Genomic DNA, 20,503 nt, shown 5'->3' on the forward strand with positions numbered 1-20,503 from the left:
CGGGACCGAGGTTTACCGAAACGAAAGAACCTTCTCCATGCTCAGCGGGTGCACTATCGGGAAGGCTGCCATTCGCTACTGTCATTCGTAACACGGGGCTGCTGCAGGGCCACAAATGTTGCTACTGGCAACAAATTTGGGACGTTTGCGTTACCTGACATCGCTGGGTTTTACAGATATCTTCACCCGGTGAACGACAACTTTCGAGGTTATTTTCACCTTGGACAACACAGAACAGGGTCGGTGTGGTGGTAAACACGTACAGACTATTATCGTTGTTTTGGTCCGCTTCCTCCATTTGTTGTGCTGGCGATTCTGGCCACGTGTGCTACATCTTACGATTGTCGTTTCATACGAATGTAAGTCTCAGCCAATCTTTCTAAAACCTCACAATGTCGTCGCAATGTCTTTACCATACTTCCGTGCTCGTTTAGGTGTTTCGACGTTTTGACAACGGCCCACAGTATCCGCAGGACCGCATCTCAAACCAAGGCTTAGCCTACCTAACATCTTGACAGCCGTTACGTTTCTTCTAAAATGTGATCAGCAGCACATGGGGAGTGTCACCCTGGTCGGCAACTAATAATCTCAACATTTTGCGTGGTTGCGGGGACGGCGATGGTGCTAGTCGATCCTGTTTGACTTCTTTTCATTTGGCGGTATGTCAAACCATCAAGCTACTGGTGTTTTCCATTTTTCAACCGAATTCTGCCTTCTCTGCCGTTACATGTGTTTCGAGAATTCTAGCCAACTCTGAAACGGCATTCAAAATATTAGACCATAGTTTCCAGAATTTACGAGTTGAGAACAAAAACAAAAGGTATGTCTTACCTGTCTTACGTTAATCATTACGGGTTGTATCACCCCGATACTTCAGTGCATCTCATAACGACCGGTCTTTACCTTGCGTCCGCATCAAATTTCATGCTCTCCAGTAGCATCCAATTCAACACTCGAAATTCGAATATCAAGTGGCCAACCGGTAGCCGCACCAAATTGTGGTCCACAGAGCTGCATCCTTCTTCTTCGCCGGTTTGCAACGAAGGTGCGCATCACGCTTCGACGGCTGCACTTCAATTTGGCTTCTGGTGTTTCGATTGCAAACGGTTTGGGTTTAGCGTGATCGAGAATATGGGCAGCAGTAGTACTCCTCGCTTTAAAGAAGTAAAGCCCAGTCTGACCACCGACCAGCTGACCCGAAGGGCAGCCCCATCGTGTGGACGATGGACCCAAAGCGACGACGTACCGGGGACCCAAACGTGCAGAGCTTCTTGTCACGTTTTATGCTCGTTGACCATATCTTTCGCTTCTTGGTTTCTTCTCTCGTGTGCCTCGTTCGGTTCATTCTTCATCGAAATGAAACATAATAACAAGCTTAACCGCCACACCACGGTCACACCGTGCACCGAACCAACACCGCCACAAACCTCAGCATAACATATGAACGATCGTTTTATCTTCCTGCCGTCACACACTCCCAGACATTTATCCATCCTCCAAGCAGCACACATTTCGCACGTTGCCTTTCATCCTTTTTTGCATCTAAGTGAGGTCCTACACAATAAAAAAAAAACACAGAAAACAACGCAAACGTTTTGGACAAGGCTTGTCACCTCGCTGGAACCAGCGGGCCCCCGTCGCATTTCGCATTGGGTTTCCAAACGGATTGCCGGACGCAGAATTTATGTATATTTAATAAAATATGTTCGAAACACGTCCACCGCCAGCCAACCGATCCGGCGAAGGAAATAAAGAACTGAAGATGTGCCGTGCCTCACCGTGTGGGTGAGTGAGTAGCGGGGAAATGGCAAAGTCGTCCCGGGTAAGAAGATTGCCATCGAAGCGGTTAAGAATTTCGCCCGTCTCTTCACCATTCGCATCGCACCGCTTTCTATACCCCAACACACATCGCCAAAAGCAGTCCGAGGTGGAGCGCCATGAAGCCTCTGCTTTAACCCTCACACCGTTTACTGCTCCGAAAGGGGCCCCGGACAACGTTTTTCGTAAGAACCGCAAATAATGAGATTAAGTGGTTATTACCTGATGATTACATTCTCTAAATAAGAAGAAGAACGTGCTCACATCAGATGCTATCAGTGTTAACCGTCAACCGGTCCCGTCCCGCAACAAGTTGTTTCCCGTCGTTGTACCGGACGGACGAGTGACAGCATCGTGCGCGTGGTGCCGCCATGCCGATGCTGAACGAAAGGGCCATCTATACCATATCCCTTCTCCCCGTCTCCTTTTAGGCAATCGATTGAAAAAGGTGTTCTGGAGTTGCGGTTACGCAGTGTCGAATGGACCGAGGTGAAGCCGAGGGTGCGGTACGACCCGATGAAGGAGAGAACGTGTGTTTGAGATGTGTGAAAAGTTTGATTGATTTTTAAATTGGAAAATCTGCTCCGAAACCGAAAGAAACTTCCAAAGCGCAGCGTAAGAACGGTCTAACAACGGGAGTTACCATGGGGTTGAGCACGCGCAAACACACACGCACCTAGGACGTGGCGGCCGCGGGGCATAATGGGTGAGTGAGTAGTGATGATAAGTGGTGTAAGATTTAAATTGGAAAACAAAATCGTTCTGCATTTAGCGTAACTTCGTCGGTTAACGTCCGCGTTCACCGGGGGAAGGTGATGAGATCTCGAGAATCGCAAGGTAAAAGCGATCGGTAGCGATGATCATGAGCATTAACTAAAATGGAGTTGAACCGCACGATGGGAGGTGTCTCCGTTCTTTTTTTTATCGTATGGTGATTGTGCGTTTGCATGGAGCTCGTGTTTTGAAAATCTTTTCGGGAATTTTGGAGCAAAAAAATAGAACAAAGAGTTATTTTTACACTACAAATTAGAATTTTTTAACTTTCTCTCCGTGAGATTACGCATTTGGGAGAAACAATTGCATCTCATTATGTTTACTAATACTAATACTCCTTTCATTATCAGATCAAGTGGTAGAAATTATTTTATAGCAATCATTCTACGAATTACATGCCTGCTTTAATGTATACCGCCTTTAAGTATGCAACACGCATAACAAAACGAATTCAAGAGCGGTAAATGAGTGGTACAATCCACTAAACAGCTCCAATTTGAAAAAGACTGCTACTACTACCAAAGAGTGGACTTTTAATGGCCAATTACAAGGTCCAAGAATCACTCCCCATATATATTGTACTAACAGAGTCGAATGTCCTCAAATAGACGAGACAGAATATTCATCCTGTGTATTAATATAACATTAACATTAACAGTTAAAAGTGCATTTTCATGTACTATTCATTAATTTTCCGCACCGAAAATGTAACACAAAGATCGCCATCACACTTTGTATTCTTAAAATATTTTCCAGGGGATTTGTGCTCATCTACCAATTCTGTTGATCATGCGCTATCGTCACACAGTATCTTCACTCATTGAAGCGTTCTAAAACTCCAAACATGTGCTGGTTTGCACCTTAAACATACCGGTTCTAGAATCTCATTAGCGACAGCCAGCTTCGGCTCTCATCAAACATTGTTCATTTCGTTAAAATCATTAATATGAAGCCGCTCCCGAGACATAAGGGAGTTTGCAGCAAGCGCAGCAAAAAAAAACAACGTATATTAAAATGTCACCACCACCGTGAAGGTGTCGGGGTGGAAAAATATAAAAAGGAAACCATATAGTTGCCAGCAAATTATAACCCGTACTACAAACGACATATCAAAAGTGATGCCTCAGCAGGCTTCCAGTCATCATAATGATGAGGTGCAAATCCGCGGCAGCCCAGAGATCCGGAGCGACTAAAGATGGGCTGGAAATGTATGGCCAGGTGTGTGTGTGTGTTGATGAAAGTGGCATTGTTTTACGTTTCAATTCCCGAACACCACCCCACACCACACTACTGGCAGCCGTCACACACCATCATAGATACGCGCGGCCTTCCATTCATTCGTACGCACTTCAATCAATCATCATTATTCACGCACGCACTCACGGGAGGACATCGGATCAGATGTGTCGCCCCTTGTCAGTTGGTGGCACCTTTCGCCGTCGCCTATCCGCGTCATCACACCCGGGGCCGTTTGGCGTCCCTTTTGGCTGTAACGGTGCCACCGTCAGGGTGATATCGGCAGGATATATGACGACTGTGAGTTCGGATGGAATTATTATGCAAACCCGGGACGCTCATTTTCCACCCTGCCCTGATGTGTGCGAGGAACTTGATATCATCCTACCGGTGTCGATGGTATGCACATGCACTTGGTGTCTTGTTTCCACCCAGTGCACTGTCCCTCACGGACGGGATGGATGCACGGTGGAGCTAGCGGAAAAATATGCCTTTTTCATTATGGTTTTCCCGCATCGCTTTCCACTTCGGAATTACATACACACACACACACACACACACACACACATACACACACTCTCTCTCTCTCGTTCTTGCCGATTTTCTAATTTCTGTTCCATATGACATTTGCAGGCAGAAACGCATCGCAGAGCCGTGTTATTGCTGGTGCAGCTGTTAATTTTAACACTTCCCCCGAAGTGAAGCCTTTCACACATTTCCTGTCGTTCGATCGTGTAAAGAGAGCTGCAGCGGTGGATAATTAATTTTTTTTTTCTCCATCACCCCATCTCTTTCCGATCCTGCATTTTTCTTTTACAATCCATTTCTTCCTTTTTACATTTCATCTCGCTGCTGCCGGCGGGCGAAACAAATCCTTCCCAGGGAATCCTTAAAGCAATCACATTTTCATCACCTTCTTTTTGCTTTTGCATTCCGTGGTGTGTTTTGTTTGCTCTCTCTCTCTCTCTCTCTCTGCACTCCCCGTTTTTATTTTCGTTTTCGCTCGAGACGAAGCCCGAGACGTGTACGCACCAAAAAGGGGGACGCGTGTGCAGCACAGCAGCTACGCACAAAAGGGACCCCCCGGAGGGTAGGCGATATTTTCTGCGCATAATTTTTGCACACAATGACCGTATAATAGTTTCTGCAGACGAACCATTGCAGCAGGATGGGCACGGCACGGCAGTGGCGAAGGAAACCTTTTCTTTACCAAACTAAACGAACCCATATATACATCCGTACTACACATCCTTACCAACCGGGCGCAAGAGATCGAGTGTCGTTGTCGGAACACACTCGCAAACGCACGTGAGGCTGGTGGGATGGGAATTTTCCGTCGTGGAACTCCCTCCCCCTTTCCAACTGCATCCGAGAGCGTAATGCGTGTGCGTAATGTGCGTAAGTACGATTGGATTTTTCTTTTGTGTTCGACAAACCCCTGCTGCCGTGCTGGCTTCAGTTTTTACACATTTTCCGTACGGAGGCTTTGTGGTAATTTTAATTCTTACAACCCTCTAAGACGTCTACGCTGTGGGATCTCGGACCGTGAAGAGCCGTTGCGTTGCAGGACAAGAATGTGTAAAGGCAAATTTGCAGCCAAGCACTTCACAGCGCAACCACGGCCTCTAATCCGTCTGCCACTTTTTTTTAACTTTGCTTTCAACCTTCTGTGTGGCATTTAATTACCACTTGTCTATTAATAGTGCCATATTGCAGGGATAATTGCGAAAGCTGGGTTTCTTTTTTTCTACTGGGTATTTGCCAATTTTCTATTGGGTATTTTCATTTGAAATTAGAGCATAAAAGCGAACCACACAACAGTGGAGACGTGGAATAACTCATAGTATAAACCTTAAAAATGGTCTCACAACTCAATATGGATAATCATTATCGCCAAAGTGGTATCCGAAGTTGAAGTTCAAAGAGGGAACTTCAAAGGGTGAAAATAAAATCCATGAGTACAGTTTCCATCAAATTGAACACTCGAACGTAATTTATTTGGTTTACTATTAAATATTTGCGATAATGCTGCTCCATTTTTGGCTTCGAAAAAAGGGCTTTCTGACTAAACATAAGCATTTGAACATAGTAATAAATATAATACTTTAAATACCACCCAACAGGAAGCAAAATGGATTTTCACCACGAACTCCTCGCATACACAAAAATTCACCCATAGCATAATCCAACATACTTTCCATTGCCACATTCTGCTGCAGCCGTTTAAAACTAAACAATCAATTCATTAATTGGAACCAAAGCAACCAATAACAATACATCCATGCCATTCCATGCCAACAATCACATAATACCATTGGAGCCATTGGGCTGATTGTGTAGTACTCGTTTTTTATCGCCCCATTTCTTATGCGTATGGCCACACACACACACGCGCACAGCACGTGATCAGTAATCCTGCAAATTAATATGTTTGGATTACACATCACTCGTTTCAGCAGGGCTTCACCAACTACAATGGGTACCAAAACGGGGCCCGGCGGTGGGCCCGATATGTCGACAACGAAGGGGGAAGGGTATATGTGATTGATAATCTGACCTGACCACACCAGCGGATTAAGGTTGAATACATTATACCTCGGATACGACCAGAATGCAGCAGCATACGCGAGAGTGGGGAAAAAAAAGCAGCGAACATTTGACAAGTGTACTGGAGATGGATGAATGGGGAAAAATAATAATCATAAATTTCACGCAGCTACCGAAACCGGGTGGTTGGCCGCATAATTACAAACCGAAACCACTTACATTGGGTTAATGGTTTCCACTGGGGCAGACAGGATTCTTTTTTATTGACAATTTTATATTTTATAATCCGATCCGGAGCATTACTCAAAGCAGAAATGACGTCAAAAATCGGATTGAGTTTTTCTTCCTTTTTTTAACGAATCGTCCCGAGTAATCACCCTTATCCAATTATTCGATATTGTATCGATTTGGTGCTACTGTGAACGGTTGAAAGCAAACCGAACAGAAATACCCCTTTCTATATCAAATATCACACATAACTGACAAAGGAATGCAATGAAAATGATCGGATTGATAAATTTGAAATTGAATGGAAGGCAGATTTTACATTGCATGGAGACTCTATTTTCAGTGCCCCAAGAAAAACAAAAAAACACTCAAAGTCTCCAAGTTCTACTTAGAAATCAATGGAGGTGTAATTGAACCAAGTTGAACGTAGGTAGATGTGATAAAAAGACGATTAAGAGGAAGAAATAGGAAAATTTTCAAGAAAGTGTATTTAATCGTACGGATTGCATACCTTTAGGCGCATTATTATGGATGATTTGATAGCTACAATCACAACTCGGATTAGATCATCAATATCATCTTATTACGGTCTGGATAACGTTCTCAATGTTCTCCTTGGGCTATCACGGAATCTCTAGGAGGAAAATCTGGAAAACTTTCCCTGAGATTGTGCAAACCAATCGTATTGTGCAAACGTCTAAAAACTAAAAACTTCCTCTTGCATTACAGAAACGGTCGATCGGTCTTATCCAAAGGCCTAAGGTGGCTAATGCATCCAAGAAAGAAAGGAAAAACCTTTCCAACTTCCCTCTGAACGAAAGGGTACACCGTACCTCGACCAAAACGCTTACTTGTGATCCTGGCGAAACTTAAACAAGGGTTTTGAGTGCATTTGCAACATCCATCCAGTCCAGAGGGCAGTTTTGCCCACGGCTTGCCACCTTTCAGCAAAACCCCGAGTACCGGACAAAGCATAATGGTTTGACGCAGCGTTGCAGGGCGGATAACAACAACACGTGCGCACACGTTTTCTGTTTCGCATTGGCCAACGCGGGGGAAAAAGTTACCAGCAAAAACATGGAAAAGGTCATGATGGTGATTTGAAATCTGCACTAGACGTACATCAGGAGTTTTTTTTTGCCGATGCACGTTGCATCGAACTTACAAAAGCAGACTTTTGATATTCTCCTCTGCACAACAAATTAGAAGTTTACCAAGGAAAGGGTTACGATATGCGTTGTTTTTTTTTAAATCACAGCTGGAAGCGACGATTGGTTCGACTTCCAACTCATACCAACTACAGCCACAAATATGTAAGCGCATTTCACAAAATTATGATTCCTTGAATAAAGTCCTTTCGTCCAAAACCCGAATGTGCGTTGAAGTACATCCACTCAATCGCTGCACTCTTCAAAAGTTAATCTTTAAAAAAAAAAGAATTGTACCCTTGCTTCATTGCCCCATTGCACAAATACTGCTCTACTGATGGACCTTCCCTTGCATCCCAGAAATAGGTGCTGTGATGCACCAGTTTCGCACCAAACAATTTTCGCACCCCAAAAAACCCAAGTGCTTTAGCAAACAACGAAACGGCATCAAGCACGAGCACGTATGGCAGCTACAACCTCTAGCCAGTGACAGCACGACTGCTGGAACTTTGACACAAAAGAGAGAAGAAGAAGAAGCAAACACGCACAAAGAGTTGCACTGCACACGGGAGGGATTTTGCTTTTGAAAAGGCGTAAAAGTCATCCTTATTAGGTCATTGAACCTCACACCTAGTTTGCATAAAATACGACATCCCGTTGTCGCCTGCCGGGTTATCCGTTGGTTGACAGTAAATGGACAAGGTAGCAAACACGCAACCAGGCACGATGCACACATACGCTAGGCACGGAACGGATGCACTTCAGCGTGGTACACACCATCGGCAAAACATGGCAAACACATCCTGTGGAAAGGTACGAAGCGAGAACAAAACGAACCACTTCCGGCTGTGTTACACGTTACAGGCATCCGTTCGTCATCAATTAAATTAAGATGGAATAATTTATTAAGAATTTCAATAAACCAGAAAAAGGAATTTCGCATATAGATGCTATTAAAGTGCTTGATTTTATATTTATAACTTCAAATATCTTGTCTAAGCTTCAACGCCTCGTCTAAAGTTCAATATCTTAATGACATAAAAATAAAACATAAAACACATAAAAATTATTAACATCTTGGCAAAATCATTAGTTAATGAAACATCAATTTAAAAAAAAATGTTAAAAAATAATAATTTAATGACACCCGTTCTTGCCTGTAGTGTCAGACGTCCGTTCGAAAACCCATCAGGAGAGGTACGCAAAGTAGCGATTACATACTTTCAGGCGCTACGATCCTTAGTCATATTCCAACGAAACAGCTTAATTGAAAAGTTTAGCCTTTCCGGTGTATTGTAAGGAATCATTTTATAAACAATGTATCGTATAGATCCATTAAATATTAACAAGGCTCGCAAGTACGTATTTACACGTTTAATAAAATGACGACAAATACATTAAGCAGAAAAATAGCAAAGTTTTAATTATTTTCTCCCTTCAATTTCGCTCGTTAATGCCATAATGCCATGTGAACAAAAAATCACGCGCACTCACATCCAAATCGTTGTCACAATTCTGTTTTCCAAGATGTGGCACTTTAACGAAATAAAAATACATCACACAACGTAACACATCCTCCACACATTCTATTCTACCACCACCACCCCACGATGCACACCGTCAACCAAAGCAAAAAAAAATGAAGCCTTCATACCTAACGAACGCACGCCCTCCCCATCAACTACGCAAGCACTCAAACGCGCACAGCGCAACGGTGACGAGAACGAACCGGGTGAAAATATCCTTCCACGCAATGAGCATCATCAAATCATACGCATCAAATAAAAAGGTACGCACCGTAGCGCATAATGCTTATGCCCGCAAATGAGAATCTTATCCCCGTTGCTTCACTGCACGCTCGAAAATTTAAAGAAATAAGGTAGGCAAACACACACACACACATACATGTGCAGGGAAGTACTCACATCAGGTCTCCTAGAAGCATGCCACCACAACAAAAGGATAGGTACCTCGGGCATCGTTATGCATTTGACGGTGTGCCTTCAACGAAACGTCCCGCAATTCATGCAGCAAAAACACCATTTTTCTGTTTTTTTTTATATGACTAGGGGAGATGAGGACTAGAAAGGAGGTGGCTGGTTTGCTCGTTTTCTTCAACTTGATAAGCTCGTTATCGGCGCGTAGAAAACTTTTCGCGCGCGCACTTCAAAAAAGCTTCCTTCCCAACCCTCATTGCTTGGGCGCTTTGATCGTACCTTTTGGTGGAGGCGCATTCTGTTACCATAGCGGGAGAGACACGTTCCATCCAGCACAGCGAGGATGAAGATGAAGCCGCTGCACTCAAGAAAACGGATCCAACCCATCTTCCTTGCGATTGGCAGCAATAAAACCGGGGCATTCCATGCCGACCGGGTGTGTGGCTCCCTTTCAGTTGTCTTGTTTTGTGACAATTGTCATGGTGATGGTTGCCGTGAGCATGTGTGTGGTGGTATTCTGTCTTCAAAGACCACTTTCGAAACGCACGGGGAAGGATTCTTTCGACAGAGCCAAAATTGGGTTTCATAAAACCCCCTGAAGGAAGAGACTGTAGGTAGGTCAGGTTTAATGGGATATTTGGAGCAAATTCAATTGCCATCGCTCGTAATGAGCCAGATTGTTTGTTGTGGTGCCCGGAAACAGATAGCATCTCTATTAACAGCTCTAATCCAGACAAATGGTACCACCCTCAGCAGCCAATAACACTGCCGAGAAGTAGAGAGCTCATTCTATTAGCAACAGCACCTTGTTTAAGGGGCATATTGAGCGCAACTTTATGCTGTAAAACACGTAAAGCTCTCCGTTGCAACTAAGCTTCAAATGTTTTACATGATACATATTCCTACGAGGCATTCAGGCTTGTTAACAGTGACGTACAATCTGTTTATAATGCTCTACTAGAATGAAACCAGTGTCATACGAATTGCATAACTTCTGGCGGTTTGTTATAAAATTTGTAAGTATCAAACGCCTAAAGGTAGGCAACGCAATGACCATAAAAATCTTGTTAACAACTTTTTTCACTTTTTTAAGCAAGGTTTTCACGTTTTCAGTGCAAGCAGCACGCTCACACCCAGTTACACATTGTTTGACACAAAGCAACTTTTCATACTACCCAAATACTTACTAATTCGCTCACATTAGCCCCACTCGCTATGCGTACAAGGCCTCACAACACAAATCTCAACAGGCCTACTCGTTGTGACGTAGAAAAAGTACAAGAAAAGATTCCCTTGGTGCAGGGAACCCCTATGCCAAAGGACCTTGTGCCGGGGATGATGTGTCTAGATGGTAAACAACGTTCACGAGTTTTACACATCGATCCGATGCCCGCAACAAATGCCGACTTTCTTTTCCCGTTTCCCCGTTTAGCAAGGATTCACTAGTTCGGGTGCCTCCGTTCAGTACACATACGAAGCCCCAAACACACACACACACTTGCTTTCTTGCTTTCTTGTTGTGTATAATATCCAAACCCCCCCTGGTGGAGTACACATTACGAGGGTTATGAGCACATGCACCTCATCTTCTTCTGTCAGAAGCTGGGCCATGAGTTCTCTTTATGACACATCCTTACCCCGTTGTTTATGCCCCTCTTACAACCGTAGGTACGGTGTGTTGAATGCAACTTCAGCAAAACGCCCTGCATCGATACTGGAGCATTTGCTTTATGTTACAACAGGAATGGGGCCTGTGGAAGAGCCACAGTTCGGTTACGCACTTACCTACGGCAACATCCGGACCAACTTCTTCTGCATTTTTTTTGTTCCATTCTCTTCCTTCCCTGATCAGCACTCCCTTTGCATTACCACCAGAAACGTCAACAGGCGAACCTTTCCATCATCCGTCGGAAATGTGGAGACGATACGCGTTTACGACAATCTTCACATGCACCCAATCTGCACCTACCATCTTCTGTACATACCATCCTTTCAAAGACTACAAACCCTGGAAACCGACACGACTTTCAAAGGACACACACCAAACACTCACTGTATGTGTGTTCTCGGTTGTGTGTGAGTGGCAAGCATGGAAAGGACTTGAAAACGGATGGCGGAAAAACGAGCGGGTCTTGTTTCCTTAATTATTTTTTAAGATGCTCCCATTGAGCTCGATTCATGGCACATTCAAGTGTGAGCGGTGTTCAAGATTAAAATGAACGTCCGCACCAGAAACGCACCGATCCTGCCGAGGGATTGGAGGTTGATGTGTGTAAGGCGAGACACACATTTGCGGATGAAACGCACGCACGTACCATCCCCCCGGTTCTCTTCCCGTGGTTTCCGTGACTTCCCAGCCACCTTCCCTGCGTCCCTTATGCTCTTTTATTATTGATGCAGAAAATCTGCAGGTGCATCGGGAATTCTTTTCAACGGTGCAAAAAGAATGAGAATACGAACCCCGAACAAAACCCCCTTTAGCTCCTTCATATTTCTCAAGACCTTCTGGCACGAGGTAGGTCCCCTTTATAAGAAGCAATACACACAGCAAGGCACCTGAATGTGCAGCAGTTTTCTTACCGCCCGCAGTGTCTCGACGTCTCGTAACGTAAATGAGCCGAGCGAACCAACGACGCATGGAAGTCGAATGGTCGAAAGGATGTCGCAAAGCACTGTCCACACATACCCTCTCTCGCTCCGATCGCCAACTGCACAATGGAGGGGGAAAATGTGCACCATCTGCATCCTAGGAGATGGTAAATCAAGATGTTGTCCAATCTCATCGGTTACCGCCGAACAAGACGATACGGTCCCTCAGCAGTCACTTGTCCGAACAGCGTCTTTGTGAACATTTCTTTGCACTAGTGGTGGTTCTTGTGTCGGTAATTTTCTTTCTAGCCAAAGGTGACACATAAAAGCACCCCCGGAAGAAAGGCGATCTGTCCTCCCTTCTTGCACCATGAATAATGCAGGTCGGGCAGGTCAACACCAGCACAACCATTCCCCGGGGGCACGCGTCGTCGCAAAACTGAAGCGAACATGGGAAAGAAATTAAATTTAGATAAGATCCGGTGTGTTCAATGAAGAGGTTGTTTTTTTTTCTTTTTGCTATCTAGATGCTGCGAAAATAGACCATCGTCAAACTGTATTTAAAGCAAAATCGAAGTTGATAAGTATGCTAATTCGTTTGGACGCAATTGGATGCCGAAAAAGTGCAGGTCAATGTCGATAGGATGATATAATTTATATTTTAATAATAAAATGAGCATATGACAATTTGCAAGCGTATCGATAAGAATGCAACAGTGCTAAGTTGCACTGTTTATTCAAACTGACCAACAAATCGATAACGATTATTTGTCAAGCGCATTGCATACTTTGAGGCGAATTGATCAAACAGTTTACCTTCCGTAACCAAGCGAATAAATGTGTGTCATTTACAAGGCACAGCGCATTTAAACTGATGTGTGTTTTCAAACGGATTTTCATACATTATGTCGTTCTGAATCACACCGTATCGAAGACCTTTTTTTAAGTGTAATATACAATGTCTTCGAAGATCTACAAAATCAGATAGCAGATGCCCATGTCACATTAGAAAAATCGAAATATCGATGAGAAGATCTGCTGAACGTACGTTGCGAAACCCAGGTGTGACTATTTAACTAGAAAGTGTGAGGGTCCATTTCGCAAAAAGCCCCCAGGGCAAGAAGAAAAAACTGCATATAAGTTGTTTATCAAAAAGCAGCAAAGTGCAATTTGTTTGTTTTTCTTTCCACCAAGAACATACTGCCCTCCAAATATCTCGATAAAAAAATATCACAATATCAAATAAACCCAACCAGTCGTACACAATCCGGTACTGCCCGACCGAGTGTTGTTTGTTCCAATTATGCGAGATCGATTGCTAGAACTATTATTGTTGTCCCATGGTAGAGAAAAAATCGAAACAAAATAATAAAAAAAACCCACACACGTGTTCTTTGATTCTAAAGGATTTATTGTGATTTTACTGGGTCTGACCCTTGTCCCCTTGCCGAATTCGTGCGACTTCACAACGGTCCATAGTTTTTTTCGCCAGAGCCCTGGTCCATTGTTGTTTTGCGTCCAACATAAACCAAACTGCAGGACCTTTCCGCCGGACGTAGCACATAACAACAGCACAAAATTCCCTTCACAAACCGGGAAAGCAATGAATTCGATTTCCAGCTGATATGGAAGGTGGAAAATATAACTCCGACCGTGAGGGGGAAAAAACGAGAAAACCATTGACCACGCTTCGCTTTTCCATTCGGTGCATGTTCTTGCACTTCAAACCAAATGAATTCTACAATCAACTCCTATTCGGGACAACAACAAAAAACAAATGCACCTTAGGAAAGGGTGGCTATACGTGATCGTGTTGTGTCGGACTAGAGCGAGAAGCCAGCATAAAACCACAGCTCGTGGCTGGAACCGCAGCTTCGAAAAATCAATCCAACTTCCACACCGCTTCCAATATCAACCAGCGCCTTTACCTCCACGTGGAGGTCCGTTACACACGACCAAGCTAGACACTAGACAGAGAGAAAGCGAGATAGAGGGAGAGATCGCTAGAGCGGAACGAGAGCAAGCGACAGGTGCAAGCAACAGGACTCCGCTGCATCGCATGACCATGGTCGGGGACGATATTTCAATAACTAAAATTAAAATGTCGGTTCCAGAGAGTTTGTCGGTTTTTGCCCATGTGAATGTACCTGGTCTTTGCTGAAAAACTCCCGTACGGTCACCATTTATACACACACACACACACACATGCGGGTGTTGATGACGCTGTTGCGCTCGGTTTATGCTGTGATCCCAACTGCCCCACCAACTCCTTGCCTTCCGGTCGGAGTCTTCCTCCTGCGGGAATCCTTCATCCCTTTTCCCAAACGGTAAAGCTATTCCGTAGAGGTTAACCGAACATCCCTTCTGAACGGTGGAAAGGGAAGTGGTGAAAGTGACGCAACGAAGAAGGAACTTTCACCCACAACAACAAGCCACCACCATAGTGTGCATTCATGCCCTTTTTGGGGAAAAAGGGAAAGCGTACGCAAGTATTTAGTGGCAAGCCTGTCTTTCTCCAGCGAAGCAAGCCAACACATTCAACACACCTGGACTCCTCGAGCTATGTGTCACTTCCGGCGTGTGTGTGAGTGTATTTAGGATGCAGGACGAATGTGGCTTACCATCCTCTACCCTAGCGACCAATCTGTATTTCGTATTCGGTATCGAACACACTGCTCGAACAAACAATTGCATACCACCAGGCGCACGGAAACGCTGGGGGAGATTTCGTTACGATCAATCGCTCTCACAGTTCTGCTCCTAAACCCCTTTCCTACAGACAGCGACTGCCCTGCATCCTACATCGCCTACATCACCCCCAGAGCTGCATTGTGTGAGGCCCCAGAAAGATGGATGTAGAGGAGGTTGTTGATGGTGCAGGGAAGCTTTTCAAACTGTGCATCAATTGTTCCTACGGTGTGCGCCATCTCCATACCCTGCAAACGCAATGCAATTTCCCAATGAGGTGCCCGATGCCACACACAGATTCGTTTCCTAATGCAGATAGAATTCAACGAAAAAGCCACCCTCCATAACCGCCATCCACCTACAACACCGTACCCTCGTCACGGGGCGCGCGCCTGCAACTAAACAATGAGACCGATTTTCAACTAAATTAATAAATAATGCTCGACAAATACTCTTTGACCAGTGCTGGTGCTGCTGTTGCTGCCTGGTGCCCGGTGCCTAATAATGCACACGATGACCACCGGCACACGCCGGGTCACGATGTATGCCTAGCAGTGTGCAAACACATAGTAGCGTCACTGACCCGATTGAATGCACTTGCTGCACTTTATTATGACGCTGCCAATGATATGCTGATTGTGATTGTGCCTTCAGCTTCACTTCACTCTTCAACGGTACCGTGTGTATGTGCGTGTGCGGGATGGATGGAATTCTCGACCGAACCAACTGGAGGTGAGGTTTTGCGTGCAGACACATGTCCCAAACCAACCACCATTCTCCCGTGCACAGTAGAAGCACGGGAGTAGTGTTCTGTTTTACGCCGATAGACACGGCAGCTTATCCAGGCTTAAATGTGGATGTTTGTTTTGCTGGAAGAAGGTTGACGCAAATCCTTTAAGGTCATCCTAACCTGTTGGGCAAGCGGCAAGCCGTTCACCGTGGCGACGTTGCGTAACGAGATAGCGATGAGACGACCTACAAATAGATTGCATGAATTAAGTCATACACTTGGTGCGTACGCACACTTCGCAAAGCTAACCTTTTATCTATAGATACATACTCTACGACCCGCCCAATGCTTGAAGCTATTTCACCGCACAAACGAATCCGTTTTGTTCCATCTCGTAAACCGGCTTCTCCTCAACCTCAACCTCCACTGGTCAGTGGCCAGTATTTACAAACTATTATTATAATTGCCTGGTCGGGTGCTTGCAGACTTTTCTGCTTCGACCGTGCAATGCACCCTCGTCATATTACCTTCCAGCTTATTTAAACATTCTATTCCAGTCAATGCTATTTACACAACCAATCTAGCCTCGAACCTATTTTTCCATCCAACGCCCTCTCTTACTGCTGGGGATAAAGTATAGCCGGAGCTTTTCATTCTAATAATCATCTGCAAATGTTGTCTACCAGCTTCCAAAAATTCGAGGACCTCCCGAAACATGACCCCACTGACTGTGTGCCGTTCTGCAATGCAATTAATTGCAATTTTGCACCCAAGAGCGGTAACGGAAAATGGCAACTTGTCGGAAAAAGCTACACAGAAAGTAGACCCCCCCCCCCCACGGGTAACACGAGAGATCGGTTAGCCACCACTCATAACTTTACTCCAAAACTGCCTTGTGCCGAACCTGTGCCCAAGGCGGCCCCGGGGCAAGCTGGTTACCGTGCGCGCATTTGCGAAACATCAATCTCTGCTGCAATTAATGAAGCAGCAACATGACGACGCCAGGCAGAGAAATTCAATGCGAACATTCCGACGGGGTTGTGTACCGCCAAGGGGCAGGTACGCCAAAAATAATGGTCAGTATTTCCCGGACAGACTGAATGCTATGTTTAATTGAAATGTGAAACTAAATTCTGCTACCCAAAACTTTTGTGGGCCAGATTTTTTTCGCTCCAAACTTCCCCCTCGGAACAGGACAACGGCACACCTTGTGCTGTTTTATGGGTGCGAGGCATAAAAGTTAACCCTACTACACTCGCACGCACAAAAACGCTCATTTTACGGCGCCAGAATGTCCTGAAACACGGAGGCCCTCGCCTGTAGTGCGCGGAGCATTTGCGGTCAACCGAAAGTTTTGCATCATATTTCAACAATTTGTTTAATTATCAAAATAATTTCCTAACCCCGTCTCCCTTCACTGCCCATTTCTCCACTGCTTTCTCCATACAAATTCAATATACATGAGAGGTGAAAGAAACAAACAAAAAAAAAACCCCTGTGCCACAAAACTAAACGCTTTTCCAGTGCATTCGAACCGCGCAAACCCATTTGCAGTCGATGGTGCATAATAAATTTGCTAAAAAATACGACACCGGCCCCGGTGCACTTGGCCACTGCTGCAAAACTGGTGCGTCCTTGTGCATGTACACAAATCAGCAGTGAGGTTTTAAAGCGCACCGAACAGAAAAAAAATGATAACCGGTAAATTTTCCATATTGAAAAATTAATGACTCAAAACGAAACATCCAGTCAGCGGGAAAGGGGGTGTACTGTGAGCTGGGGGATGCTAAAATTGGACGCTGCACAATTTAAGCACCAGGAGAGGTCTAAGCCAGTGGTCGGCGTGGTATAATCCGTGTGCCTCTTCGTCGAAATTAATACATGCGATACATGAAACATGTTGAATTTTTACCAATATATTTAACTACCAACTATCACAGTTTAGCTCTTTCAAAAGTCATTCTACGTTGTCAAGCTAATGAGCCAAGAAGTTTGCCGACCACTGGTCTAAAGCAATGCAAATAATATATGCCCCCCCCGAGTCACCCCGGGGTCGTCGCCGGCTGTCGGTTACGCAAGTAGCGCCACGTGTGTCGGTACATCGGTAATTGTTCATCATCATAATCCACTCCCGGGAGAGTTATGTCTGGCTGGGCTGTTTGAGCTAGTGTGTCTGCATGTTTGTGTAGGGTAGTAGTTTTTTTTTCTCGCCAATTACTCGCCATATCTAAAATTATAAAAACAAATCCTTTTAATTTGTATTTCTGCGTCCACCAATGCGCGCACTCACGCCGACCTACCGCACTTGATCCTTCGTTCACTGTACGGTGCGTGCAACATTGTTGCACCACTCTGGCTTGCCTCGAAACCAGACGCGGATTATGATGGTGGTAACCTCCAAACAACTTCACTCGGTGCGTCACTCGGTCACTAATAAATCTACCGAAAAAATCAATAGACAAACATGGCACGCCACACACAGATGTGACCAAACCTGCACACATCCTCACCCCGACCACCCTTTGTCCACCGTTCCGCACCAGTTAGGTGGTGGGGAGGTGTTTAAATAGACGCACAGACGGATGCAAAAAAAAAAGGGGTGATTAAAACAACAACAAACACGGAAACACAAAACCATTTCTAAACTGCAACAGAGCCGCGCCAACCGGCGCGTTAAAAAGCAAACACCGTTTGCTGGCGTGTGTACGTTTGTCACCGCGTGACCATCGGAAGTGGTTGTCGGTTAAAGCTACCGGGCGCGAAAAACTAAACACTTTATCATTGCACTTTTCCCGCACTGCAACCAGCAACAACCCCGGCTTTTTTCCATATATCCACCGTGGAAAATTTATTACTCCATTTCTATCCCTTTCCGTGCAGTGTGAGCGGAGGTTGCGGAACAATGTGACAGAAATCAGGCGGAACAACCCGGATATGTCTGGGAGGCCCCCGGCGGCGTTTGGGTGAGTCGGGGAGACGAAAACAAAAAAGCAAAACATTGTGATTGTGAGTGATAGCGCTAATGATTATAAATTGCACAAACCGTAGCCAGCACGGCCAGGGTTTCCTGCTTCTTGGTGTGGCCGATCATTTCCCCAACCCCCACCCCAAACGGGTGTGGTGGTGCGAGTTTTTCTTCATGCACCTAACAAGCGCACGTCCGGGTACGTCCGGTTCTTCTATGTCTGTTGCTAATTTCAATTTCCACCCTTCCCAAAAACAAAAAATAAAACGACACAACGTTGCAACAGGAGGGTGAGTTATTTCCTGTTACCTTTTCCGCTCATTTTTAATCCCCCAGAACGGGATGGTTGGGTCGTCGTGTTGTTTTTAAAAGCCGACCGCGGCCCATGATCGTTCATGGACTGGAAAGTCCTACTGCACCCCCAATTTATGCTTCCCCTATGCGTACTAAATGCGGGATAATCGGTACGGCCGTCTCCAACCGCACAAGCAAACTGTTTGTTTGCATCCCTTTCTGGGGGGGAAGGGAGCCATCGTGGGGAAGCGATTGGAGGAACAGTTGCGGCGCCATACCTTGTTTGTAAGTGGGATTATGTACACCAACTCCATCACCACCAACGGCCGGTGCGTTTGTTTAGAATCGCTTACCTCATCACGGCAGTCGACGTGCACCTTGCCACTGTCCAGCACTCGTCTCAGCAACATTTCGTCACCACGCAGGGCAGCCAGGTGTAGCTGAACGTCCGAAAGGGTTTCTTTCTGTAATATTTTTTTATTTGCAAAACAAAAAAAAATGCAAAAAAGAGAGAGAAAAGGAGAGAAGAAAAAAGAGAACCATCAGACAATGCTCGTGTGAATGGGATTATTAATTATTTGGGGGTCAGTTTGGGAGTACCGCGCATCGAATGGAGCCGCCTGGTGGATTATACATTTTCTGATGCTTTATGCTTTATGATGCTTTATGACAGCAACGAAGCACCTCTATATAGAAACACAATTCGTCATTGTCGCTTCAGCAGAACACTACTTATGATGTAAAGCTCCTTATGATGAAAATAAACAACAATTTGACCTGCCATTTCTTCCTTTGCACTTTTTATTGCATACTCAGACAATTTCCAATCCCCGTAATCTAGCAACGTTTAAAAAAAATGATTGAGGAATAAAAAACCATCAGTGCATCATCATGCAACCGCGGTGCTTCTTTTGCCACGCAACAGTAACTTTCCATAAGCAAACAAACAAAAAAAGGCACCCACATAACCTCAACCTTAGAGCAACAAAAGAAATGCAACCAAGGAGAAGTTAACCTCACAACGCTTCTTTAGACAGGCGGAAGAGCAACACCTATATCCGGCTCCACCGAACAAGCCCACCAGCGACGAAGAATGTACCTCGCGTGACCTTTAATTGTAATAGCAAATTAACCTTTGTAATAACATGGAATTATAATGGGTGCACCACCGTGTATGTGTGCCTGCATACGCATTAGCGGAGGGACGGAGAGTCTGCTTTTTGATGCGCGAAACGAAGCGCGAATCCCTAAGTAAACGATGAACCCTTTTACTACTACAACAATGAGTTCGGAAGTACAACAACAAAAAAAAACCTAGTATCAAGTAACTCAAACCCACCCAGAACAAAGCGAGACAGTGGCGGCAAAAACCAACAATCCGGAGTGTGACCGACCTGCCAACGGGCAAAGCCACAGTCGAGCGACGGTTTGTAAACACAGCAGTGTGGCAAAAGGGGAGGAGGAAATGGTGGGAACGGGGTGATGGCCGTCAGCCTCCCCTTTAGAATGCAGAGCCCTACCCCGTAAAGCACACACGAGAAGTGTGAGG

The 20,503-nt window shown here is 45.0% G+C and overlaps 1 protein-coding gene across 1 annotated transcript in view; it reads right to left on the reverse strand.

The window, feature by feature from the left end:
- Positions 1–19,364, reverse strand: part of LOC128716241 (ankyrin repeat domain-containing protein 29) — a 144,399-nt gene extending 125,035 nt beyond the window's left edge. Inside the window, exon 1 of the mRNA XM_053811161.1 lies at positions 19,308–19,364. Coding sequence (XP_053667136.1) covers positions 19,308–19,364 — 57 coding nt within the window. The remainder of the gene's footprint in view (positions 1–19,307) is intronic.
- Positions 19,365–20,503: the final 1,139 nt, after the last annotated feature.

The sequence above is a fragment of the Anopheles marshallii genome, chromosome 3 (genome assembly GCF_943734725.1).
Source record: "Anopheles marshallii chromosome 3, idAnoMarsDA_429_01, whole genome shotgun sequence".
Classification (NCBI taxonomy): Eukaryota; Metazoa; Arthropoda; class Insecta; order Diptera; family Culicidae; genus Anopheles; species Anopheles marshallii.